General features: G+C 41.7%; 1 protein-coding gene across 3 annotated transcripts; it reads right to left on the minus strand.

The window, feature by feature from the left end:
• Positions 1-639: 639 nt before the first annotated feature.
• On the minus strand, positions 640-21,711 carry CA1H5orf63 (chromosome A1 C5orf63 homolog). 3 transcript variants are annotated; one of them, XM_049648452.1, is made up of 5 exons: positions 21,506-21,710; positions 11,730-11,783; positions 6,619-6,739; positions 2,633-2,689; positions 640-1,247 (listed from the first exon to the last, which is right to left on the minus strand). In XM_049648452.1, exons 3-5 carry the CDS (start codon positions 6,730-6,732, stop codon positions 1,077-1,079), a joined length of 342 nt encoding a protein of 113 aa, XP_049504409.1. In that variant the 5' UTR covers positions 6,733-6,739; positions 11,730-11,783; positions 21,506-21,710; the 3' UTR covers positions 640-1,076. The 3 variants fall into 3 exon arrangements, with proteins under 3 accessions (XP_049504409.1, XP_049504410.1, XP_049504411.1); XM_049648453.1 differs by having other exon boundaries at positions 6,619-10,447; XM_049648454.1 differs by lacking the exon at positions 11,730-11,783 and having other exon boundaries at positions 21,506-21,711.
• Positions 21,712-23,112: the final 1,401 nt, after the last annotated feature.

Consider the following 23,112-nt stretch of genomic DNA (forward strand, 5'->3'; position numbering starts at 1 on the left):
GTGTATGAAAAGAAGGGGTGGGACTAGACCATGTATAAAGTTGGCCAGCTCTAATATTCTAGAATTTCTGAGACTAAATCATACTGTTCAAATTAAAATCTAGCCAAGTGACTCACAATATCCAAATTCATTAAAATAGTTCACAAAAGAATTTCATTATAGATGAAATTACAGTGACGTGATTTTAAGAGAAAAAGGCAATTTTGTTTTAAAGTGAAGCCATTGCTCTATTGGTCGAACCTGCCTAAATATAAGCCAGGGTACACAACCACATTTTTAATACTTTACCTAAATGGTGAAGAATATTGTCTTTAGATGACATAGCTATCCAGTTATGTCCAGAAGTGAATTTTCTTCAAGATATTAAAACCTGATACTGTTTTACAATTTGAATTAACTCAATTGATGACAAGTGAATAACTATCCAAGGCAGCCCTCAAATATTATGAATCAATTCACTGACTACGTGTAAAGCATGTTGAGATTCTTATATACATTTTGGAGGTTTAAATCTTCTTTTGTTTTTCTCAAATGAAGTCTTTTTCACTAGGATAATTATTCTCTTCTACCCCCCAAAAAATGAATTCTAATTTTAAACAGGTATTATTAAATCCCACTGAAATAGGCTTCATGCAGATGTATTTGTTAAAACATCCCTTTATTGACTGTGCACAGTTATTAACAATTCACATTTCACTTTATCTACTGAGTAGAAGAGCATTTATTCTTTCATTAAAAAGTTAAGCCCTTAGGGCAGCAGCAGGGATGCAGAGCCTTCTTCCTATAAACTGTACCATCCAGTGTGCATGTGAAATGCTTCCATATTAATACAAAAAGGAAGAATAAATAAAACAAACAGACCTCTCCCACCCTCCATCATCCTCTCACTGCCAATACACTCCTCTTATTTTATAAAATGCCCACAGGTAAACCATTCCCACATCGGTACAGCCACCAATTGGAAAAGTAATGTCACCATTTATTGGGCACCACCTGGTCTAGAACGTCTGTAGGGTGTGTGAAAGGCCACGGTCATGTCCTCAGGAAGATGCCATCTGGACAGAGAGGGTGGAGGATCATAAACCTTGCTGCTCAAGTTTCTGGAGCTGCTTTTCAAGTTTTGAGATGTCTACTCGATGCATCATCAGAAACTGGCCATTCAAATGAAAGACGGGGATGTCAAATTTATACCTTTGATACCAAGCAGAGTTTTCTGGAAGTGTGATGTCCACCTCCTGTAAAATAAACTGAAACAGAGACAGACTAAAGCTCTGAATTTTGGAGACCACGGAATGATACAACAGCCACAGTGCCAACCTGATGCCCAGACTTGCTCTCATGTGGAGGGGTTTGCTGTGGTCTGAGGTCCCAAGTGATCTCATGTCCCTGATTTCCACAACTTGATTGATTTCATTATATTCCTTAACTCTCTGTTTTGCCATTTTTCTGCCACACCTGTTTACATTCAGCGTCAGGTCACTACTCCATTTCCAGTGAAATAAAATACGTCCCGACCGGGAGGCTGAGAATCAAGACAGATGTGCTTTGCATGTGAGAACGGGAAAGGTGTCATGGTTTGCTGCAGGAAAACACTTCGACGGAAATGACAGAGTAAGGTAAAAGGAATGCGGACAAAACTTTAAAGAAAGCATCAACATGGCACCTGCTAGTTAGCTTTGATTCATATTAAGAGTCAGAGTAAGAAAACCAGCACTGCTCAGAGAAAAACACTTCGGGGTAATGAGTTTTGTGGAAATTAGCACTGAAATCTCTCTCTGAAGAATAGAAAGAAAATTTAAATGAAAAATCATTTAATTTCTTCCTAAAGAAAGGATCCAGGCAAACACTCTATACTACCTACGCTCTCCATTCCGTGTACATAAAGCCACACTCTGTTAGGCAGGTTTCCCCCGCTTTTTGAAAGTTTGCATCAGGCCACTTGGCTGTTATGAAAGACCTACATTAGTACCTGTTTTGCTACCTGAAAAAAAAAAAAAATCGGAAAGGGATTTTTGCTTTCATGAAAAAAGGTGAAAGGTGAAGAAAGTGCTCAGCGTTTGGCCATTCTAGAGTCATGGTGCACCGTGAGCAGCGAGAGTGGTGCCGCCAAGCTCCTTCCCCGCGAACCTACGGCAGCATCCAACATCCAGCCCCGAGAGCTTTGAACTGTGTCTGTGAGCATCTGTGCTTTACCTCGGTTTATTCTGTGCATCCTTTAGCAAGATGTGTCCTCAAGTATCCGGAAAGCCTGAGAGAGGTTATTTTTTGGGTCTGGGAATGCTAAAAATTTTTTCTGCATAAATTAACGTTAAATGCGGGGCGCCTGGGTGGCGCAGTCGGTTAAGCGTCCGACTTCAGCCAGGTCACGATCTCACGGTCCGTGAGTTCGAGCCCCGCGTCAGGCTCTGGGCTGATGGCTCGGAGCCTGGAGCCTGTTTCCGATTCTGTGTCTCCCTCTCTCTCTGTCCCTCCCCCGTTCATGCTCTGTCTCTCTCTGTCCCAAAAATAAAATAAACGTTGAAAAAAAAAAAAAATTAACGTTAAATGCTCCTTTGCATCTGACCACTTCGGCATATGAAGGTTGGATAGGAATGCTCTACTTTCAGATAGCGGAGGGGGAAACTGGTGTTACCCTGTTTTTATAAGCCTCCAGCACTTCCTTGGCTTCATCACAAAGGGGGCATGGATCCTACAGGAAGGAAAAAATAAAGCCATTAAATCCAAGGAATGACATGTAGCCCAACAAAAACCACAAGAAGCAGATTATGCTTATTTTAAAGGATTTGTTTTTTCACCAGGTTAGTTATACTGTTTGATTTCCAAAGCAAAACATTGCCATAGAATCCTATAAATAGAGTTTCACGGTAAACGGGCTGTCAGCACTTTTTAGTAGTTTTGATTTTTCACAATTAATAAATCTACCTATACATAAATGTATACACATATATACTAAATTTAGATGCTTACATTTGTTACACATGTATGTGTGTGTACATTAATATGTACATATCACATATACATTTACATGTGTAACAAATTAAGCATCTAGATTTAGTATATATGTGTAAACATAGATATATACACAAACACACCATAATTTAAATGCTTATATTTTTTGTTACTGGCTTTATCTAATTCATATTGGGGAAGATTATCTTTCATTGACTCTAGTCCAAGGGCTTTGTCCTTCCTGTGTCAGGAGCACTTTTCTGGCCTGGCTAACATGACCATAATAGCTGAGAGTCTGGTTTTGGAGGCGCTGAGCTTTGCCTGCCTGATTTTCCTCATCAGTCCACAGGAATAAACTCACTGAGATGGAGTTAGATAGTGATTGCCCCACCTTCAAAAAGAGAGAAATCTCTATTTACTTTGGATCATGACTGTACCAACTCTTCAATGGTTTTCCTTTTTTCTCATTACAAGCATCAGTAATAAATTTCCCAGGTTAATTCTCCACTATAGGAGCAAGCGAGTTTTAGTGCCTGTTGTTGTTTGTATTCTTTAACCACCTAGTAGAGAAATCTGTTTAGAATGCTATGGATCTCTGGCAGATTTTAAAATCTTCTCAGCCCTAGACTCTATGAACAGCGACTAGCTATAGGTTCTCTTGCACAAGCTGAAAATAGACTCAACGTTACTGATGCTTATATAAAACCTGCTTTTTAACATGACAGGAAGAGGTGAGCTGTTATATAAAAGAAAGGCCCCTCCTCCAGCTTAACTCCCAGCTTGTTTCAAAATAAGGACCCAGATCCTCAAAAGGCAGTTTTTCTTCAGAAGGGTCTTTCTGGCCCTGACTTCCTGCTTCAGAGAATTAGGCTCATCATTTATTATGAGCATCATCAATAAACAGATTATGGATAGTCTGTTATGTTTCAAGATAATCATGTGAAATTTTCTGAGAAAGTTACAAAAAGTCAACATATTTTTTTATTATTTATTTTGAGAAAGAGCGAGAGAGTGCACAAGCTTGCGTGAACGTGGGAGTGGCAGAGAGAGAGGGGGAGAGAGAATTCTAAGCAAGCTCTGTGCTGTAAACACAGAGCCCGATGTGGGGCTTGATCCCACAAACCATAAGACCATGACCTGAACTGAAATCAAGATTCAGATGCTTAATCAACTGAGTCACCCAGGCACCCCCAACAGAGGATTTTATTTATTTATTTTAAAGTTTACTTATTTATTTTGAGAGAGCGAGAGAGCATGAGAGTTGGGGAGGGGCAGAGAGAAAGGGAGAGAGACAGAGAATCCCCAGCCGGCTTCACACTGTCGGCATACAGCCCGAGGTGGGGCTTGAACTCATGAACCATGAGATGAAGACTTGAGCTGAATTTGGACACTCAACTTAGCCACCCAGGTGCCCCCCAACCAAGGATTTTAAAAGCAGAAGCAAAACAGGAACAAGCTAAACTACAGAAGGACCAAATATACCAACATTTTGCTTTTATAATAAAAAAACTTCATAGAGCCTTGATCATGTTTTCTGTTTTTGTAAATATGAAAATCTGAGCAAGTTATCATGTGTATATGTATTTTTGTAAGGAAAGGTTCATCAAATTTTGAAGAGGCCTATGAACGGAAAAAGACCAGTGGTCTGGACCATTCAAACATCCTTATCTAGGACTTTCCATGACACCAAAAGAGCACTTATTCACTCTGTCCCTGAAATACAGTGGACATTTGTTGGGTTGGCCATCCCATTCCCCTTTCTGGTAGCAGGAATTCTGTGCTTTTGCCTCACAGAACCCACTCTCAGCAGTTGCTGACGTCATCCCTGAACAAGAAGGGTGGAACAGTTCACTTAGGCTGAGTCTATCAGCACATCCTCTCCCTCTTCCCTATTGACTTAGGCTGAGTCCATCAACACATCCTATCCCTCTTCCCTATGAATGACTCAGGGATTGGCCAATCTTATGGCCAATATATGCCATATGGCCAATCTAATTGGCCAATTATATGCCTAATGACCTGAATCAAGGATTCATTACAAATTTTAAGCTAAATGGAAAATTAGTGTGGTTTTTTCTTTTTTTGCAAATGTTTTTGGCTAACTTGTCTTTTGTTCATACTGACAAATAATGCAGAATTGTTAGGCTGAAGGAGCACCATTAGCCTTAAGGGATTATTTTATTTTTGTGGTTAATTCTCATATGCATATATAGACACAGATGATGAAATATTTTTATTCCATAATTTCCAACAATGCAATATATACTTATGGATATAAAGAGAATTATAAACTATAGCCTCAACAAGAAATTCAATTTTAAAAAATGACTTAAACTTTGCTATTAGACAGCCATCAAATATTTTCAGATTGCTAAAATGCCTGAAATGTGAAAAACCTAATAAACAAGAGAGCTTTTTTGCTTGAATCAGGACTATTATTCACTAAAGTTAAGTCCATTACCCTGTACTTTATTTCTTTCTTTGATTATGGATCACACAAAGAAATGTTAACTAGCAAAGGGAAATTCAGCAATGTTTGTATTATAAATTTCAGGGGGAAAAAGCTCTTAAAAATTTTAAACAGTGGTGGCTTCAAACTAGTGTTAGGGATTAGAAAACAAGTACAGTCAATCCTTGTTATTTGTAGCTTTAATATTTGCAAAGTTGCTTATCATTGAAACTTATTTGTGGTGCTTCTGTGGTCATTCAAAAATATTTGAGGACTTGCACAGAGAAGTGAAAAATCTGAGTCACTCAAAAGTGTCCATTCCCAGCTGAGGTCAAACAAAACAGTGGTCCACCTTATTGTTTCAGGTCTCCTACTGTCAACAAGTGTCCTTTTCATGATCTACTGATGGCCATGCTTTTTGCATGTTTGTACTTTTTGTTGATTTTGCTACCTAGAGTGGTCCCCGCACACTGCTGAAGTGCTTTCTAGTGTTTCTAAACACAAGAAAGCTGTGATGTGCCTTACAGAGAAAATACTGTTATATAAACTTTGTTCAGGCATGAGATGTGGTGCTGTTGGCCATGAATTTGACGTTGATGAATCAACAATATATATTAAATAAAGTGTCTTTAAATAGAAACATACATCAAACAAGGTTATGTATTGATCAGTTGACAAAAATGTTGTGACCAGAAACTCACAGGAATCAAACCTTGTATTTCCCCTGGGAGGAACGGTTTGGTGTTCACTAATTCAGTGTTTGTGGTGACTTTACCACAAATGAAAATAATTAACTGTATTTCTAAGTGATATATTTATAAACATCATCTGTTCTGATAGTTCTTTCTTCTGACATAGGGATCAGATGACTATTAAATATATTAGTTTACTCCCTGAAAATTGTGAGACAGTGAGGTATCTGGGTAGAAAAGAGAGTATGCTGACAGTGTGGCGCCTACTTGGGGTTCTCCGTCTCTCTCTGTCTCCCTCTGCCTCTCCCCTGCTCAGGCACACATGCTTTCTCTCTCTCAAACATTAAAAGAAAAGAGAGTAGTACTGTTCTAAGTGGATCTGAAAACTGGAGGAGCAGGTCTGAGGAAAGTTTGTTCCACTGCTTTTCCGTCAACTTTTTTCCCCTTTCTTCAGTGTACAATTCTCTTCATCCAACATTCTAATACTTTTTGTTTTTGAAGTAGTAATTTTACTTTTTCACTCTGTACCTTTGTAAATAAGGTCAGCACAGGCAGAACAGTCTTAGAGGCAGAACGATTTCTCAAGAGGAGTCGAAAGGAGTATTTGGCAAGTTGCATGCTATTTCCTTGAAACCAGAGCATCTTAACTCTGCCAAAAGAAAAATAGACCAGTAAACTTATGTGCCCTAGATTTTGCTGTTTATAATATGAACAGTAAGCTGCAAGCCTCTGATGGAATTTAAAGACTTGAGAACTTCTTGGAGTCCAGGAGTGTCAAAGAGGCCCAGATGTTTGGCAAGTCTCCACAGTGCCTCAACATTCAGTGTATTCCAAACAAAACAGAACTTAGAATGGGAAAATATCCATATTTATGGATGAGCTGTGTGCCTAATCACTTGGTTTCTGCAAGCAAACTGCATGGGTTTGTTAATTTGAATACAAAATTAAATTTCACCTGCAGATTGTGCCAGCATCCTGATTCCCTAAAATGTGGAGGTTTCCTGAGATGGTTTTTATTTGCAGAGATAGCTTATCTTATTGGCAAGCTTTCAATGACACACAGCCACCTTCATGGTAAAGGAAACAGTAATTAAGCAGCACAAATCCCCAAATGAAAGCTAAGGCTGTTTTTTAGGATATCCATATCCCCCTCCCCCACCCCCTGCTGCAAAAGATGGGGAAACACAGAACAGTAGCAAGAGGAACTATAGGGGAGAATTGGGTCGAGTTGACTTGTCAGAAACAAAGATCTACTCAACTCCTTCAGTATTTTAAAAGGAGATTGCCATCGTTTTTTAAAACATACACAAATGTACTGGTGTTACTACTGGAGATACTCCAATACGAACAGCTTGGTAATAGCAGCATGTCAAACACTAGGCTTTGAAGCTCCCCCATCTTGCTACTTTTCTCGACATAAGACAGCCTACTTATTCCTAGTTATTCTACTGAGCCTCCAGCTTTGTCCTTAAAGCTACAAATATGGTAATTTCACTTTTAAAACACATATGCACTGTTGACTTATCATTAATCAATATTCTCAAGATGAATTCATTCCTGGGATATCCATTTTTTAACTTTGCTTTACTCTTTCTCTGCAACTTCACCTTAACTTCCCTTCCTTATCTTGGCATGCTGCAGCCACAGAGATTCTCTTTTGTTCCTTGAATACCCAAAGATCATTTCTTCATCAGGATCTCTGCACTCGATGTCCTTTTGCATAAAAAGCTCTTAGGTAGCTTCTCATTTGTCCTGGGTCATGCTTTAGTGACTGCCTTACTAAGGTTGACTAGCCCACCACACTGCATCCTTATGCTTCACTATAGTTTTATCTTTTTTTTTTTTTTTAATGTTTATTCATTTCCTGAGAGAGAGAGAGAGAGAGAGTGAGCAAGCAGGGGAGGGGCAAAGAGAGAGGGAGTCACAGAATTGGAAACAGGCTCTAGGCTCCAAGCTGTCAGCACAGAGCCTGACGCGGGGCTCAAACTTATGAACTGCGAGATCATGACCTGAGTTGTAATAGGATGCTTAACAGACTGAGCCACCAAGGCGCCCCAGTTTTCTTTTATCTTTTACTGCCTGAAACTATTTATTTACCTCTGTGTCTCTTCTACTACAATGTGAGTTCCATAGGGGCAGGTACTTTTTCACCCCAGTGTCCCCAAGCATCTGTAATTAACTTGGCACATAGTAGGTGTTCAGATATTCGTTTGAATATTTAGGGTATTGGAGTGAGTCTTTCTCTACCTCTTTTTCTCACCTCTAACCCTGATCAGACACTCATTGTGCACAGTGGTCACTAATTAAGCAGATCACATGTCATAGCTAAAGGTTAGTGTTCCTCAGGGTGCCCACAAGACTATGGGCACTACAGTTGGTCCCAACCCTTTCATCACCAACTCAGATCTCTGCCTGCTCTACTCCACAGAGCATGACTCTATTAATTATGTGCTAATCTCTACTGCTGACTAGGCTTCCTAGTATAAGATTAGTCTTAAACTCCTTCAAACAGAATTATATGATATTGGAGAAAAATACCATCTCATGTCAAACTAATGTAAAGACCAGAGGAAAAGAAGATTGGATTCTGATCTGTAAAACGATAATCTTTCTTTCACTCTTAAACTGGTAGCCTTCCACTTGTCCCTGGATCTCCCTGCTAACTGAGTGATCTCCCTAACGCATAGGAGGGAATGTGATGAGCACTGTGCAAGGATCTGCTGCTCAGCATTATTCCAAGATGGAAAGTAGATCTAAACAGTTTCACAGTACGCTGTGCTACTCTCAACCAAGTGGTAAGCCCTGGCATACACATTTTCTATAAATTCAGCAGAATCAACAACTCCAGTACGTAAATGGTTGAAAACAACAGCTTCCAAGCATGGCTTTGTCTACACATGATATAAATGAGGAGGGAAGGTCTCTGTTTGCCATGTTTACTCTAGGTAACAATTTCTCCCCCGTTGGTTTTGGAACCAAAACCAGGTTGGGTGTAGGTTGGGAAGGCCCTACACCCACAGTGGCACATCTTCCTGGGGAATGGAATTTAAAAAGCTGTACTATATGAAGGAGAAAGGAAACAAAATATTAGTTTCATTAAAGACAGAACCACAGATCTTAGAAATGAGAAGGATCAGGCCCTCTATGGCAGTGACCTAAGACTGTCACCAGGATAGTGAACTGTACCTACATGCTTCTGGTGGAGGGGTTTAAGATTTATTGATGTCTCGCTGGTAAGGAAAAGAACTTGCTGCTTTTACCTAGCTGAGTTGAGATGTTAAAGGCTTTAAAAAAAAATTCACATTCACAATGGAAATCTGCTTTGGTATTTCCAACATGACAAAACACAGCATGTGGTCTTGGTTGCACCCAAGACAAATAAAACCTGTCATAGTAAACAGAGATGCTATTCATTCCAGATTTGCTGAAATATTTGTTCACCCAACCCAGAGAGCTGAGTCTTTAGTGATGCTACAACCATTCTATTTAAAATTAGTTCTCTTTCCATTATTAGTCTCCATCCTTACCTTTTCTCATGTACTTAATCACTTAAACATGGCGTATTTGTTTACTGAGAAATGCCTTACTTAGCATTATGTAATTTTACTACCTGTGTATCTTCCAAATGTCCTAAGGCACATGCATTTTACCACATTGTTAAATTAACTTTTTTTCTTTGTAAGCACTGTAGGAGAATATTATATTAGAGTATGATATGAAAAAAAGCTCCCTATACCTCTCCTAGGCAGAAATAAGATACTAAGGCTGCAATTCTGAACACTGGAGTCCCCTTAGTTTTAGAAATAAATGAAAAACGATATACTCCAATTGGAACTCTATAATACTCTTCTTAGAATATTTTACTAACTCTGTAAACCCTAACACTATTGCTGTCAATGTCACACTCACTGCATCATGCCTTCTTGAAGTAAAATCTTAATATGGGCTACTCTGTCAATGTGACATTTTCATTAGCTCTATTATTTTTGAACAGTATCTCAGCATTATAAAAAAATACTCTGAAAGGCAGTCTCTGTCTGTTAGCTCATGACTGGGAGAGGACAGCACCTTTTTGATTATGTCATTGAATTTAGTCATGAAACTTGTGTCCTTACTACATATAGACACAATTTTATCCTTTGTATTTTGCTACATGCCTCTGTGATATGAACAAAAAGAGCTGTGTTCATAATATCAAAGAAGCACAATTGGGTCACCTTTGTCACAGACAAAAAAAAAAAAGTAAAAGGCCTAAGACTGGATTTAGAATGTGCCTAAAACAAATTCCACAGCCTAACAATAAAGATGGTGACTCCTGCTGTTTCAAGTCCACTGCTGCTCAGAGGCGTGGATCACCCTGAAAGAGAAAGGGAATGCCGGCTTTTCAACAAACTGAGGCTGACTCCAGTGGTCTTTATGGCAGAATCAAATACAACATGGGGGAGGACTGATTGGACCCATTCAGCCCTCCTTGAAGCAAGATAAGGAAAATAACTTAACTTTATAGCATTTTCCCTGTGAGGCACTCAAGGGCATACTATTAAAGCAACTGATTACAGTACAGAAAGAAGCCAGGGTCGTTTGAGCCTTTATTGGGGATTATTCATTTCTTGCATGAGGAGCTGCCCAGACTAGGGCTGCCTATCACTTACGTGGGGTCCCTGGATTCTTCAAACACTGCGTGTGTCTGATTAGAAGGGAAACAACATTGTTCTCGCCTGAGTAGAGAAACTGACCTTCACTGACCAGAATTTTTATTTCATACAAAGAACCTTTTGGCACGCTGGATCTCCAAGCTCACATGATCCCTCATCAGCAAGCTGCAGTGTTAGTTCATGTGCAAAATGAACAAGTCTGTCTAAGCCCACGTACTGCCTTGGTTATTAACAGGTAATGTTGGAGCTTCTTTGCAAGAGTATAATGTAAATTTAATGCTGAGCTGACATTAACCAAACACTATTACGGTAGCTCTTGCTGAACCTGTGTTCCACAAGGAGGGGCTCGGGGCTTCCATTTAGTCATCTGTGCCATATGAGATGCTAAGTCCTCATTTCACATTCATTACCACCTGAGTATAACGTTCCTATTTTTACCCAATGACTGGAAACACACGTGTGTATGCACGCACGCACACACGTGCATGCACACACACGCACCACACACCTCTACCGAGAACAAAAGCCCATCATTTTAGGTGACTGAAAGTGTACGTAATGAGGTGAGGTTGCTCTTAGGGGTCTTGTCTGGTCATTGGGCTCGAGCTAATCCAGGGAAACAGGGCCACCTGTTGCCTCGCCAGTGCTCCTCTGTGTCACCTGTGTCCAAGCCTCCTTCTCTCCAAACAAGTGGGAGCCCGGCCTGGGCTCTTGGGGGACGAGGACAGGCAGCATAAAGGGATGCAACCAAAGCTGAAAATGGAGCAGATACTGTGAGGCATCAACCCCAAGGGGCGAAGCGGGGCTAGAATGAGGCTACAGGATAGAAGCAGAGCTTGGGGCCCTCAGTCACTGGCATGGGTGGGACCGCAGGTGCTCAGCTCTTCAGCCTCGGCAGTCAGAGTCCCAGGCCAGGGGAACTGCCTAAGCCCTGGAGCCAACTGAGGCAAGGTGTTGCAACAAAGATCCGAGCTGACCACCCACCTGAGGCCCACTTGCACGTGGTGTCACGCTCAGCTTCCTTCTTCTCTTCTTTTTCTGAATTGAGGCACAATTAACATTTTATTAGTTTCAGGTGTACGAACATAATGATTCGATATTTGTATCTCCCACGAAACAATCAACACAGCCTCTTTCTGACCACGGAGTTGGACTGCTGATTCAAGCCCACACAGCACATGAAACCATACGTCACGGCCTAGGCCCGGGGAACAAGAAGAGGCCTCTCACACCACATGTCCACCTCCCTTCCTGCAGCTTCTTTTTCCAGATTTCAGTGCCAACAGCTTCACCACACAGGGGGCCAGAGAAGGCAGTAGAAAATCAGTCCCAGAAAGGAATGACTGGTCACATGAGTGCCTAGAGACAAAACCCTTTTTTTTTCCCCTTCACATTACTACCATGACTATGGGATTTCCAGGTATCTGGATGTCTCTATTTCCCTGTTTATACTCAGTGGTGCTATGTTAATTTTCATTCAACACACCGTTCTGGTAAGTCCTTTAACTCTCTCAAGTGTGGGACTTGCCAATACAGTAAGATTACAATTTCACTGAAGGTAGTTACACCTACCACTTAGTACAAGTGTCCTGTCCCCATATCCCACCTCCTTCAAATTCTCAGTAAATTAAGCCATTTTTTCCCCTTCATCCTGCTTGGTGTTTAGCCCATTTCTTTCCGCCCAAGTAAAACTCTCATGTGGAGAAGTCACCTCCACACACTAGATACAAGCAGCAAGAATAATAGAGGGATATACTTCAGCGGATTCAGGAGAAGGGAGTTAAACTCTTAACTGAAACAATATAAATACAGGAGGGATTACAACCGGAACATTTAACGGCCACCTCTAAATGCTGTAAGGGAAAGGAAAAGAAGAGTACTGTGGGCTGAGATCAGAGGTGGCTTCACAAGAGTAGGCTCCTAAATCATCTCGGATTTGGATATGTACAAAAAAGGGGAAACATCTCAAAGCTGGGGTTAGACACAAAGTCGCTGTAGTACGAATGCCGTGGCCTGTTTGATGGGAGCCACTGAAGGGTTTTAAGCGACAGAGTGATATGATAAAAGCTGTGTTTTGGAAGACTGATCTAACAGCAGCATTCAGGATGGACGGCAGAGGAAAGGAGGACAGACAGAGCCGAGTAAGAGTTGAGGTCAGTTATGACAGCCTGGGTGTGGGATGAGAGTCATTCAACAATTATCTGATGTTTTCCAGGCGTTACATGCTATTGTAGGTGCTGGGTTCAGTGGTGACCAGGAAAGCAAGGTACCTGCCTCTGTGGCATCCATCTTCCAGTGATGCTGCAGTCAAACAATATCAGATAGTGACAAGTAGAGGAAAGGGAGTAAGACAGGGTGATGTGATGGTAATTAAGGCAGGTCCTTGACATAAGTACTCTGAGCAGGTGTTGGTTTTACTGAGACCAAAGGCTGAGAAGGTGCAAAAATCTGAAGGAGAAACATTTTGGAGAGAGGAATACTAAGTGCAATGGCTTTAAGGTGAGGACAACCTCAACTTACTGGGAGAAACAAATAGGAGCATGTGGCTTAAGCACAGTAAACAAGGAAGGGGATAGGACTCAAAAATAGTCTCTGGGGGTCAGATCACCTAAGTCCTCATGTACTATGTTGAGGTTTTAATTACAGTTAGATTTAGAAGAAGGAAGTGATATGATCTCAAATACATTTCTAAAAGATCACTTTAGCTGCTGTGTAAAGAATGGATGGGGGTGGGGGACAGGGGCCCCGTTAGGGGGCCACTGTGTTAGTCTAGGTAAGAAAGGATGGTGGTATAGACAAGGACAGAAATCGGGCCAATAGTACTTAGCAATGAATTGGATATGAGGGATTAAAGATGACGGTAAGAACAACTCCAGTTTTGGCCTTGAGCCTCTGGTGGGTGGCAATGCCATTGACTAAAATGAGGAAAACGGAGGCAGGTACAGATTGAGGAGTATATGGGACAGCTCTATTAGGGACAAGTTGGAGCTCATGGAGAGAGTGGCCTCACAGGTTTGGTATTCAGGAGAGAAGCCAGGGCTCAAGATAAAAATTTGAGATTCTATCAATTTAGGGACTGTATTTACAGCTATGGAAAGAGATGAGATCATCTGTTTAGATAATCTGGAAATTAGATTATCTGAATGATAGAGAGAAAGAAGAGGGCCCAGGACAGATCTCTGAGGCAATCCAGCATGTAGAAGTTGTGTAGAGAGGAGCCAGCAAAGGAAGCAGAAAGAAAGATTGGTGAGTTACAATGATACCCAGGAAAGTGTGTCATCACAGAGGCCAAGGGGAGAAGGTGCTTCCAGAACGAGAACAGGAGTAGTGAAAGAATCTACTACAGATCAGATGGGATGGGTCTGATGTTGCTTCAAAGCAGTGAAATCTTCCAACCAAGGCCTACCCCTAACATGAACTACCTGTCTGGTTTTTGCCTAAAATAACATCTTAACGAAAAGTATATATTTCTGGTGAGGACAGAAGTAGTGGATTGCAGAGGAGTGCAGGTAAACGTTGACTGGGTAGCTTCAAAAAGAGACAATAAATGTAAAAAAATCTTTGGATAAGTTATAAAGCAGAATAGAGAAATCAGCCTTAACTTTATTACTAAAATGATACTAAAAGTAAGGTATTGTTACCAAAAATTATGATGCTGATTCTATTGACTAAACTGTGCTTTTACTGGCCTCAAGAGGAAGATTTAAAACTTCTACTATAGCAGTCTCAGAAAAAGGAAATTGAAAAACTGAAAAATATTTCAAACAGAGATAGCCGAAAACTTGAGATTGTGGACATTACTTAAATAGGAATTTCTAAGACACGATATTGCTGATTGAACCAACATATTTACCTTCTACTCAGGAGGTCACTAAGTCCAGGTGAGACTGGCTGTCTATCTAGACCTTCCAATACCGTGGCACCAAATATTGGTTTAGCTTCCTTAGGCTTCAGAAAATAACAGAACAGGGCACTGAAATGTACTTTTGAGACGTCGAGGTTTCTCCTTGATAGGTTTTAGACAAAGGCCAGTTCCCTTCCAGTTGCTTTTTGTGATACTTGCCATTATATTTTCAAAGATTAAAAAAATTTTTACCAGTGATGTGCTTGATGCATGTGTATCAAACAAGCTGCCTAGGAAATGGTAAACCTGGATTTTATTGATCATCTCTCAAGACAAAACTTGTTCCAAAGTAATTCTGAATAACTTGTGTAGGGAGGGTAAAATACCTGTAAATAAACACAGCTCCCACTAAATCCTCAGTTGGCGGTGGGGGGGGGGGAGCACAAATGGGTAATTCCTCATTTAGAGTTTCAAAAATCACTCTTCATATAGAGTTTCGGCTGGAATTCAGCATGTTTGAATTCCTGGGTGCATTTCTGGGCGAGGATTTCATAGACCTAAACCCTGAAGACAGGCAACTGCCACTAATTAGCTCGGAGATGCTGGCAATTCGTCATCCGTTTAAGCTTCAGTTTCATCAGCTGCACAACAGAAACATGACCCCTTGTCCTGTTCCCTCATTTTACAGACAGGGAGAAACTGTGCCCACAGGCTTTGATATCAGATGTCCTCCTGATCAGAGAAGGGGCATCACACACTGAAGAAATGGCATGGCAAATAGCCCGTGGCTTTGAAAGGCCCTAAACAAAGAATCTAGAGTAGTTTTTAACCAGACCATTTAGAGAGGACCAGAACTCCCACAGAGATCCAGGCAGAACTGCACGCTGGCTTCTCCAGCCCCTCAATCATAACCAGGAAGCCTTGGCATCGGAAAAGACCCAGCAGAGGAGGGGACGTTAGCATTGCCAGGAACTCGTTTTGCAACTGTTGGAGCCTCTGAGAGGGAAAAGCGCCTCCTAAAAGGCAGAATGATGTATTTTTCTCTCTTACTATTTGACACATTTTAAAAATAATTTTTAATGACAGACCTCCGTCATCTCTGCGCTCTTCTCCCCCTCCAGAAGCATGCTTGTGTTTGCCTCGCAAGCTGACAAATGTGAGGTGGAAGGGGAGAGGAATCCTTAGTGTGAACAAGAGTTTGTTTTAGAATCTCTGGACCTCGGCAGTCACACTTTCCAGATCATTGCTTTTAGAGCAGTCTGCTCGGTAATGGGGTTGGTGCACATGAAAATGTCAGGGAAGGGTTTGCAGAGGAACATTCAGCTGAGAAAACCAAAATGAAGATGCTAATCAGAAACAGCAGTGTACTCTTACTATCATTCCCTCTAGCCCCCGGAGGTCCAGAGGGGATTCTGGACTAATTCCTGTTAACACAATAGGGCTAGGACACACTGCACCCCTCCTCTCCTCCGAAAGACACTCAGTCAGCGTCTGGCCCGGAGCCAGAGAGGCATATTCTGAATTCAGAGCGTGCAACAATGTTGAGTACAATTACGACATAATGGCTGCAAACTGTTCCTGAAAGCCAAGAAAACCTGAATGATGTGGTTGGGTTATATCATACATGAGGGCTTAATAGAGTTTAAAAACCAATTTGAAAATTTCTTCATTCCATAAAGATGGCATTAAGATGAGGGCAAAATCATTCTAGTTCAAGGGATGGGAACAAAGTGCATAAGGACTTATGCTGACTCCTTTCCACATTATCCTTAACCAAAATGACCCATTCCCTTTGAAGATATCTGTGATATTTAATACTGACCCAGAAAGAAGGCAATTTCATTAAAGTATCTTAGTTTTATTGTACCCAGCTAGTAATGCCAGTTTCCTTGCTATTTACAAAGCACACAATCCCATTTCCAAAAACAACTCTCTGCTGTTCAAAATCCATCCATCCAGGCAGTGTCTTCCATTCATCACTAATACTCTACTATTTCCAATTCATCTTGCCAAAGAGGCAAAGTTATCCCCATGACCACACAAGAGCTGAAAAGATGTTTCATTCATTTTTAGCCATTTTGTAGCAAGTGAGTGTAGAACCTCTGAGTTACTAAATCCAGCATTTTCTTGGACTTGTGATATCAACAATACCTAGACCTGCTCAGTCTTGATGTTGGAAACAGTGTACCCGTGAGGTCATGCTCCCCTAACCCTCAGTATAGAAGAGTCTATAATCCTCTGAATCCTACTCTGTGACAACATCTATCATGGAATATCTTCATATTTCGGAACTGGGAGGTGACTTTGCAGATCCCCTTGTTTTATGGATAAAGAAACTAATGTTTAACTGAAGCCTTTCACACTGCATTTTTTTTGGTTCTTATATTGGTTTTCTATATTTTTTCCTTGAACAATGGCTTATTTTTATACATAATGAGACCACCGCAGAATTTCCAGAATGAGAAAGCATCTCCAAGTTCAACCTCCTTTCTTCCCCACCCCCCCAAAAAAAATCTCAGCAAGCTTTATACATAAATCCTCAGAGTATAGCAGATGAGATATCGCATTTTGTTTAAAGTTTAATTTAAAGATGGAGAGTGAGGAAAGGCTCAGCTTCAGACAGCAGAATTCTTTTATTATAAGAATGAGGTTTGGTCTCTAAATCTAAGAAGATAAAGATTAACTTCATTTTTGAACCTGGAGAAACAGAGCTGAACTTAGATCTCTCTCTCTCTCTTTTTTTTTTCTCCAGTCTAATGTCCTAGGCTGCCTCAGCTGACTGAATTTCTATTAAGTAACAGTATCCTTCCTCCTGGCTCACTGGAAGAACTATGTATTTTAAAAAGTAAAGAATTAATAATCAAATCATTGAAACTCATGTCCTTCCTCCCGACTAAACTAGAAGCCATTTCCCCAAGATTTCATGATTAATATGAAAAAGTACAGGAACAAAGAAAGGAAGTTCATGTGTTTCCAGAAGTAACATTCTGGGTTCTGTGGCAATCCCACCGGCAACGGAAGGGAGCAGTGTATCCCACCTGCCTGCCCCATGACAACACAAAAAGCTGTCAACTTTGAACTCCTTGGGAATGTTAGCAAAGTAGAGAAGATGACTGTGGCTTTCTTTCTGTCGTATTTGGGCAACCTAGCCTTAAAATAATGACCATACATAGATCCTCTATCCTTAAGGCAGGACAAAACAAAGATACTAGTGCCTTAGGTAAGCTAGCAAATTAGTATGCTTCAAAAGGACACTCTTCAAATATTTGCTCAACAGGTCTTTGGGTGAGGAGTTGAGCATGGCAGGCTGGATGGAGGGTGGAGACAGCGCTCCTGGAGCCTTTCAGCTTGCATATTCCATTCAACACAACCAAGGCCCTGCAGCCGATCAGGTCATATCTCCTTGAAGGCAGTTTGGTGACCACATACATACCGAGATTCTCAAACATGCACTTCCCTACTCCACGCTGTTCATCAAAACATTAGTAACTGCCGTATTTACACTGCATCTAGTAATCTCTTGAAAGATTACTGTTTTATATTCCTTTCTCTACCTGTTGCATTCCCACTGATGCTATAGATCCAGCCTCCCTTCAGGGACACTGTCTTTTCATTTCTAAAGCATGTGCTGAGTGTTTGCAGTGTGTCAGGCAGTAGAAATGTAAGAGTGTCAAGATGCTTTCTTTGCCTGTAAGGACCTCACACTTTGGGCAGAAGAAAGATTTACAAACAATGCAATACTGCAGTGATGAAGCCTACATTAGTAAAACAGTTGTTAGTCCATACTACTGGCGAAATGCTCTGAAATCCTTGGAGATGGATACTTTCTTAAAACAAAAGATATTTTGAGTTTTGTTCTGGAAACCCCATCTTTGGTAAGGATTAGAATTGATGTTTTCTTTTTTTCTTTTTAATAATTTTTTTTAACATTTTTATTTATTTTTGAGAGACAGAGAGAGAACATGAGCGGGGGAGAGGCAGAGAGAGAGACACACACAAAGAAGCGGAAGCAGGCTCCAGGCTCTGCACCGTCAGTACAGAGCCCAACGCGGGGGTTGAACTCACCAACTGTGAGATCACGAGCTGAGCTGAAGTCGGACGCTTACCCAACTGAGCCACCCAGGCGCCCCCAGAATTTATGCTTTCATGACTCCATTTTCTTGTAACTGGGATGTTAGGGATGTGGGATAATTATCTATGAGAAACGTAGCCCAGACATCTCATTTTGCATATTCTTTCTCAAATGATTTTGTCCCTTGAACTTGCTATGGAGATGGATGAAGGAAGCTTGCCTAGTCCCTGCTACCTGTGTGGATCCCTGGATCCAGATGGTTTCTTCCCTTCAAAATAATTGCACACGAGATTAAAGCTGCATGCAGGAACTATCCCAACTGGCTTTTGGCTTCCTCTGATGTACACCCCTTAAATAAAATTAGATGGCAAAATTAGATTTAAAATGAGGAGCATAAAAACCTTACTATTTGTACCATATTACCTCAAGGTGTTGCTATGGTGTGAAACCCCGAACCCTGGCATTAGAGTAACTGAATGTATAAGCCATCTAGAGTATGCACATGTTATGAAATACAAAAACTTTACAAACAAAAAATAACTTATTTTGAAGGCATATCTCCACACTGCCTCTGGTACTTAAATGTACAACAGAGCTAGGCATCTGGAATAAAATAGAAATACAGTCCAGTAAATTCCCAACTTGGAAAATCCTCATTTCTATTACCTTACCTGCCATCAATCTATCTAAATAAAACCACATAGCAACATTTTCTCCTAGTGAAGGAGACAAAAATAAAACAAAACTGATTCTTCCCCAGCAAGCGGCTACTACTGACCACAACAAGCATGAAGAAAGAAATCTGGGGAGTTTGCCTGTCTAAAGCACCAGCCCCACGAATCTTAATTTTCACAACAGTACCTTTCTGGTTCCAGGCAATTCTTCAGCAGAACAGAACCCAGGTTATTAGGCTATGACATTTCACACAGAAGCAGGATATAGCCCTGCCTTATCCTGATATTACCATAATCACTCAGTATTCCCAGGGGACACCTCTTTTTCCAAGTGTTTTAAATCTCAATGTATACAGCTCCAAATAAAGAACAAAGAGCTTCATATGCATTTTCATAAGTTATTCCTCATAAAATTACTAAATGAGAAGACTGCGGCCTGTAATAGCTACCTCAACTTGTACAGTGCCATGCACACTGAGACATGGTTCCAGTATGTCTGTTAACCAGTAACTGTTTAACCAAGGCAATGTAGTACAAGAGCCCTGCTTATGGTGGGAAATGTGCTAGAAAGTGTTGGGGGCTTAACAGGTCCTAGACACTATCCCTGTTAAGGAGGAGCTCATAGCTTGTGGTCAAGCTGGGCCACACTGTATATATATATTTTTTATCTTATTTTATTAAATTTTTTTTAATGTTTATTTTTTTGAGAGACAGAGAGTGCAAGCAGGGGAGGGGCAGAGAGAGAGAGGGAGACCCAGAATCTGAAGTAGGCTCCAGGCTCTGAGCTGTCAGCACAGAGCCTGACGTGGGGCTCAAACCCACGAAGCAGGGGATCATGACCTGAGCCGAAGCTGGATGCTTAACTGACTAAGCCACAGGTGGCCCTGTGTATGTACGTATGTATGTATGTATGTGTGTGTATATATATGAAATACTTTATAATAAGAAACAAGAATAAAGATCATCCAGGAAAAAACCTTGTTAAAGACAGCATTAGAAACAGGCACTTTCCTATTCATGTTAGTAATTTCACTGGGACTTCTTTACCTCTGGACCTATTAAAAAACTGTATGAGGGGGGCGCCTGGGTGGCTCAGTCGGTTGAGTGGCCGACTTCGGCTCAGGTCACGATCTCGCGGTCCGTGAGTTCGAGCCCCGCGTCGGGCTCTGGGCTGATGGCTCAGAGCCTGGAGCCTGCTTCCGATTCTATGTCTTCTGCTCTCTCTGACCCTCCCCTGTTCATGCTCTGTCTCTCTCTGTCTCAAAAATAAATAAACGTTAAAAAAAAAAATGTAAAAAAACTGTATGAGGGGTGCCTGTGTGGCTCAGGCCCTTGAGAATGGGACTCTTGATTTTGGCTCAAGTCATGATCTCACAGTCGTGAGATTGAGCTCTCCGCTCTCCCACTCCCACTCTCAGGTCATGGAGCCTGCTTAGGATTCTCTCCTCCCTTTCTCCCACTCCCAGTCTCTCTCAAAAACAAACAAACAAACAAAACAAAAAAAATTGCATCTTGTGGTATTCATCAGGGGTGACCAACAAGGCTATTTGTTGAGAATTGTACAATTTCTGATTTAGTCTCACATTGTTCCCCACCCAGGGGACGGCTTTTGCCAGTAAAGCAGAGAGGAGGTCCAGAAAGCCCCGGGACTCACAACGTTGCCTACGGCACCTTTCAACCTTTTCACCCTCAATTAAAGGCCAACATGGCTGCTCAAAAATATTTAAAAAGGCAGTCATGTCTGCGGGCTGCCAATTGAGATTATATTGCCACTTCATTGAATTGACTTAAACCCAGGACTGGGCATCTGTGAAAAACTGGAAAGAGAGTAAAGCTGAGATGTTTTCTGCTTTTTCTTAAAAAAACGCCTTTTCCCGCTCGTTACTTTGTTCACTTCCCGGAGCGCCATCGCACGCGCACTCACACACACACACACACACACACACACACACACACACGCGCGCGCGCGCGCGCCAATAATTCCTCCCCTCCCCCCCGCTGAAGTTCATGGATTAATGGCTCCCGGTTTAATTAAGTCCCCCCTAACAACAATCGAAATCGGCAGCGTATAGCACAGCCAAGGGCTCGCGTGCCCCGCCTCCGGCCCGCGTGCGGGTTGTGGGCGGGGATGTGAGCGCCCACCTGCTGCCGCCTGGCCATCCGCACCCACCTGAGCCGCCCGCCGACTTCGCCGCTTCCGCTTCGCGCCCGGCACTTCCGCCCGAGCCGGCCCGGCGCCCGCCCCCTGTCTCGCACTTCCGCCCCGGCCTGCTGCTGCTCGGATTTCCTTCTGGGAACTCGTATCAGTCTTCTGAGGTTGGCGGCCGCGCCTGAGCTGTTGCGCGGGGAAGGAGACAGGCAAAAACCAAGGCCAAAGTGAAAAAGAAAACAAAATAAGCCCTTGGAAAAGTGACTCAGCCTGTTCGGGAACCATTTAATAACGAGCCAACTTTTTGTAAGGCTATTTTAACTCATTTCTGCGTTTGTTCACTCATTCATTTAACGCTTACTGCCTTCTTCCCCCTGGGTTCTGGCTGAGCTAGGTTATGGGGAACAAGATGATGAATGAAAGTGGCAGCTGTACCCTTCTCACATGTACAGTTATGTAAACAAATCAGGCATAAGGACATTATCCTTTAAATAGGCCATGCCTTCAGTGAGCTAAATGCATTGAAAGGAAAGGAATGTGTACCTATGAAATGATGGAAGTGACCACTTGAAGAAGTAGATTTTAGGCTGGGATGTGAAGCACCAGGTTGGGCAGGGACAGAGCTCTCCAGGCCTGGGGAAGGGGGCACTGGAGGGAGCCTGGCACAGGCAGTGCCCAGAAGACTGACTAGTATGGCTGAGGCATAGAGGGAGAGGGGAGAAAGGTGAAAACCGTCTGCATAGGATAGGCAGGAGCCAGGCCATGCCTAGGACCTTTCTTTTAGTTTTGTGTTAAGGACAGCTGGCGGAATTTTTGTTTTACTCTGTTTTTGTTTGTGTGTGGGAAGGGGCTTGAACTGATTGCCTTTCCATACTGAAAGTCTCTCTCATCTTTGGGAAGGAGATGAGAAGGGGCTGGGGTAGGTGAGAGCAGAGCACAAGCTGGAAAGGCAGGAGGCCCCTATGTAGTCCAGGGGTGAGGCCCCAGGACTTGAATGGTGGTACTCTAAATAGTGAGAAAATAAAATAAGACTAGTGCTCAAAGCCAACATTGATTGCTCACATCAGCTTTACTCTCATTAACTTGTTTAATCTTGAGAACCATCCTTTTAAGCCTTATTGCTACAATTTTGCAGATGAAAAAACAATAACTTGTTCTAATTCTCAGAGCTAGGAAATGGTCAAGATGGGATTCCATCTCATCCTGTCTGATACCAGTAACCATGAGCTTATCACTATACACTCAGTATGAATTTAGTGATTTAAAAAAAAGATAGAAAAAAAAAAATAAGGTCAGGAATGCCTCCCCTAAACAAACCACTCTAATGATGTGATATTGTTGGAGGACACATCTAGAAAGTAGAGTTCCCAAATTTTTACTGTATCATTCTAGCATTTGCTGACAGAAAAGAGGGCAATTTGTGACTGTCAATAGACTACCTATGATTATTTTTGAGTTGATACACTAATAAGACCTAATGCCTTTCTGGGGGAAGAAAAAAAGTCAGTCTACAAAGTACACTCCACTACACAGTTGCTGATCCATTATTTTTAAAGAAGTTATCTTGAGTCTAGTTATAAACACCTTGGTGGAACATGCATGACTCACATTTTGTGGAGTGATAGAAA

Source organism: Panthera uncia (assembly GCF_023721935.1).
Source record: "Panthera uncia isolate 11264 chromosome A1 unlocalized genomic scaffold, Puncia_PCG_1.0 HiC_scaffold_17, whole genome shotgun sequence".
Taxonomy (NCBI): Eukaryota; Metazoa; Chordata; class Mammalia; order Carnivora; family Felidae; genus Panthera; species Panthera uncia.

What these genes read in the sequence shown, in the direction of transcription:
- CA1H5orf63 (XM_049648454.1), bottom strand. Translation starts at nt 6,732, where the DNA reads ATGCTCTGGTTTCAAGGAAATAGCATGCAACTTGCCAAATACTCCTTT. An exon ending in TGCTGACCTTATTTACAAAG is followed by an intron (nt 2,690 to 6,618) that starts GTACAGAGTGAA and finishes TCCTTCCTGTAG; the next exon opens with GATCCATGCCCCCTTTGTGA. An exon ending in TGGAGGCTTATAAAAACAGG is followed by an intron (nt 1,248 to 2,632) that starts GTAACACCAGTT and finishes TCTCTGTTTCAG; the next exon opens with TTTATTTTACAGGAGGTGGA.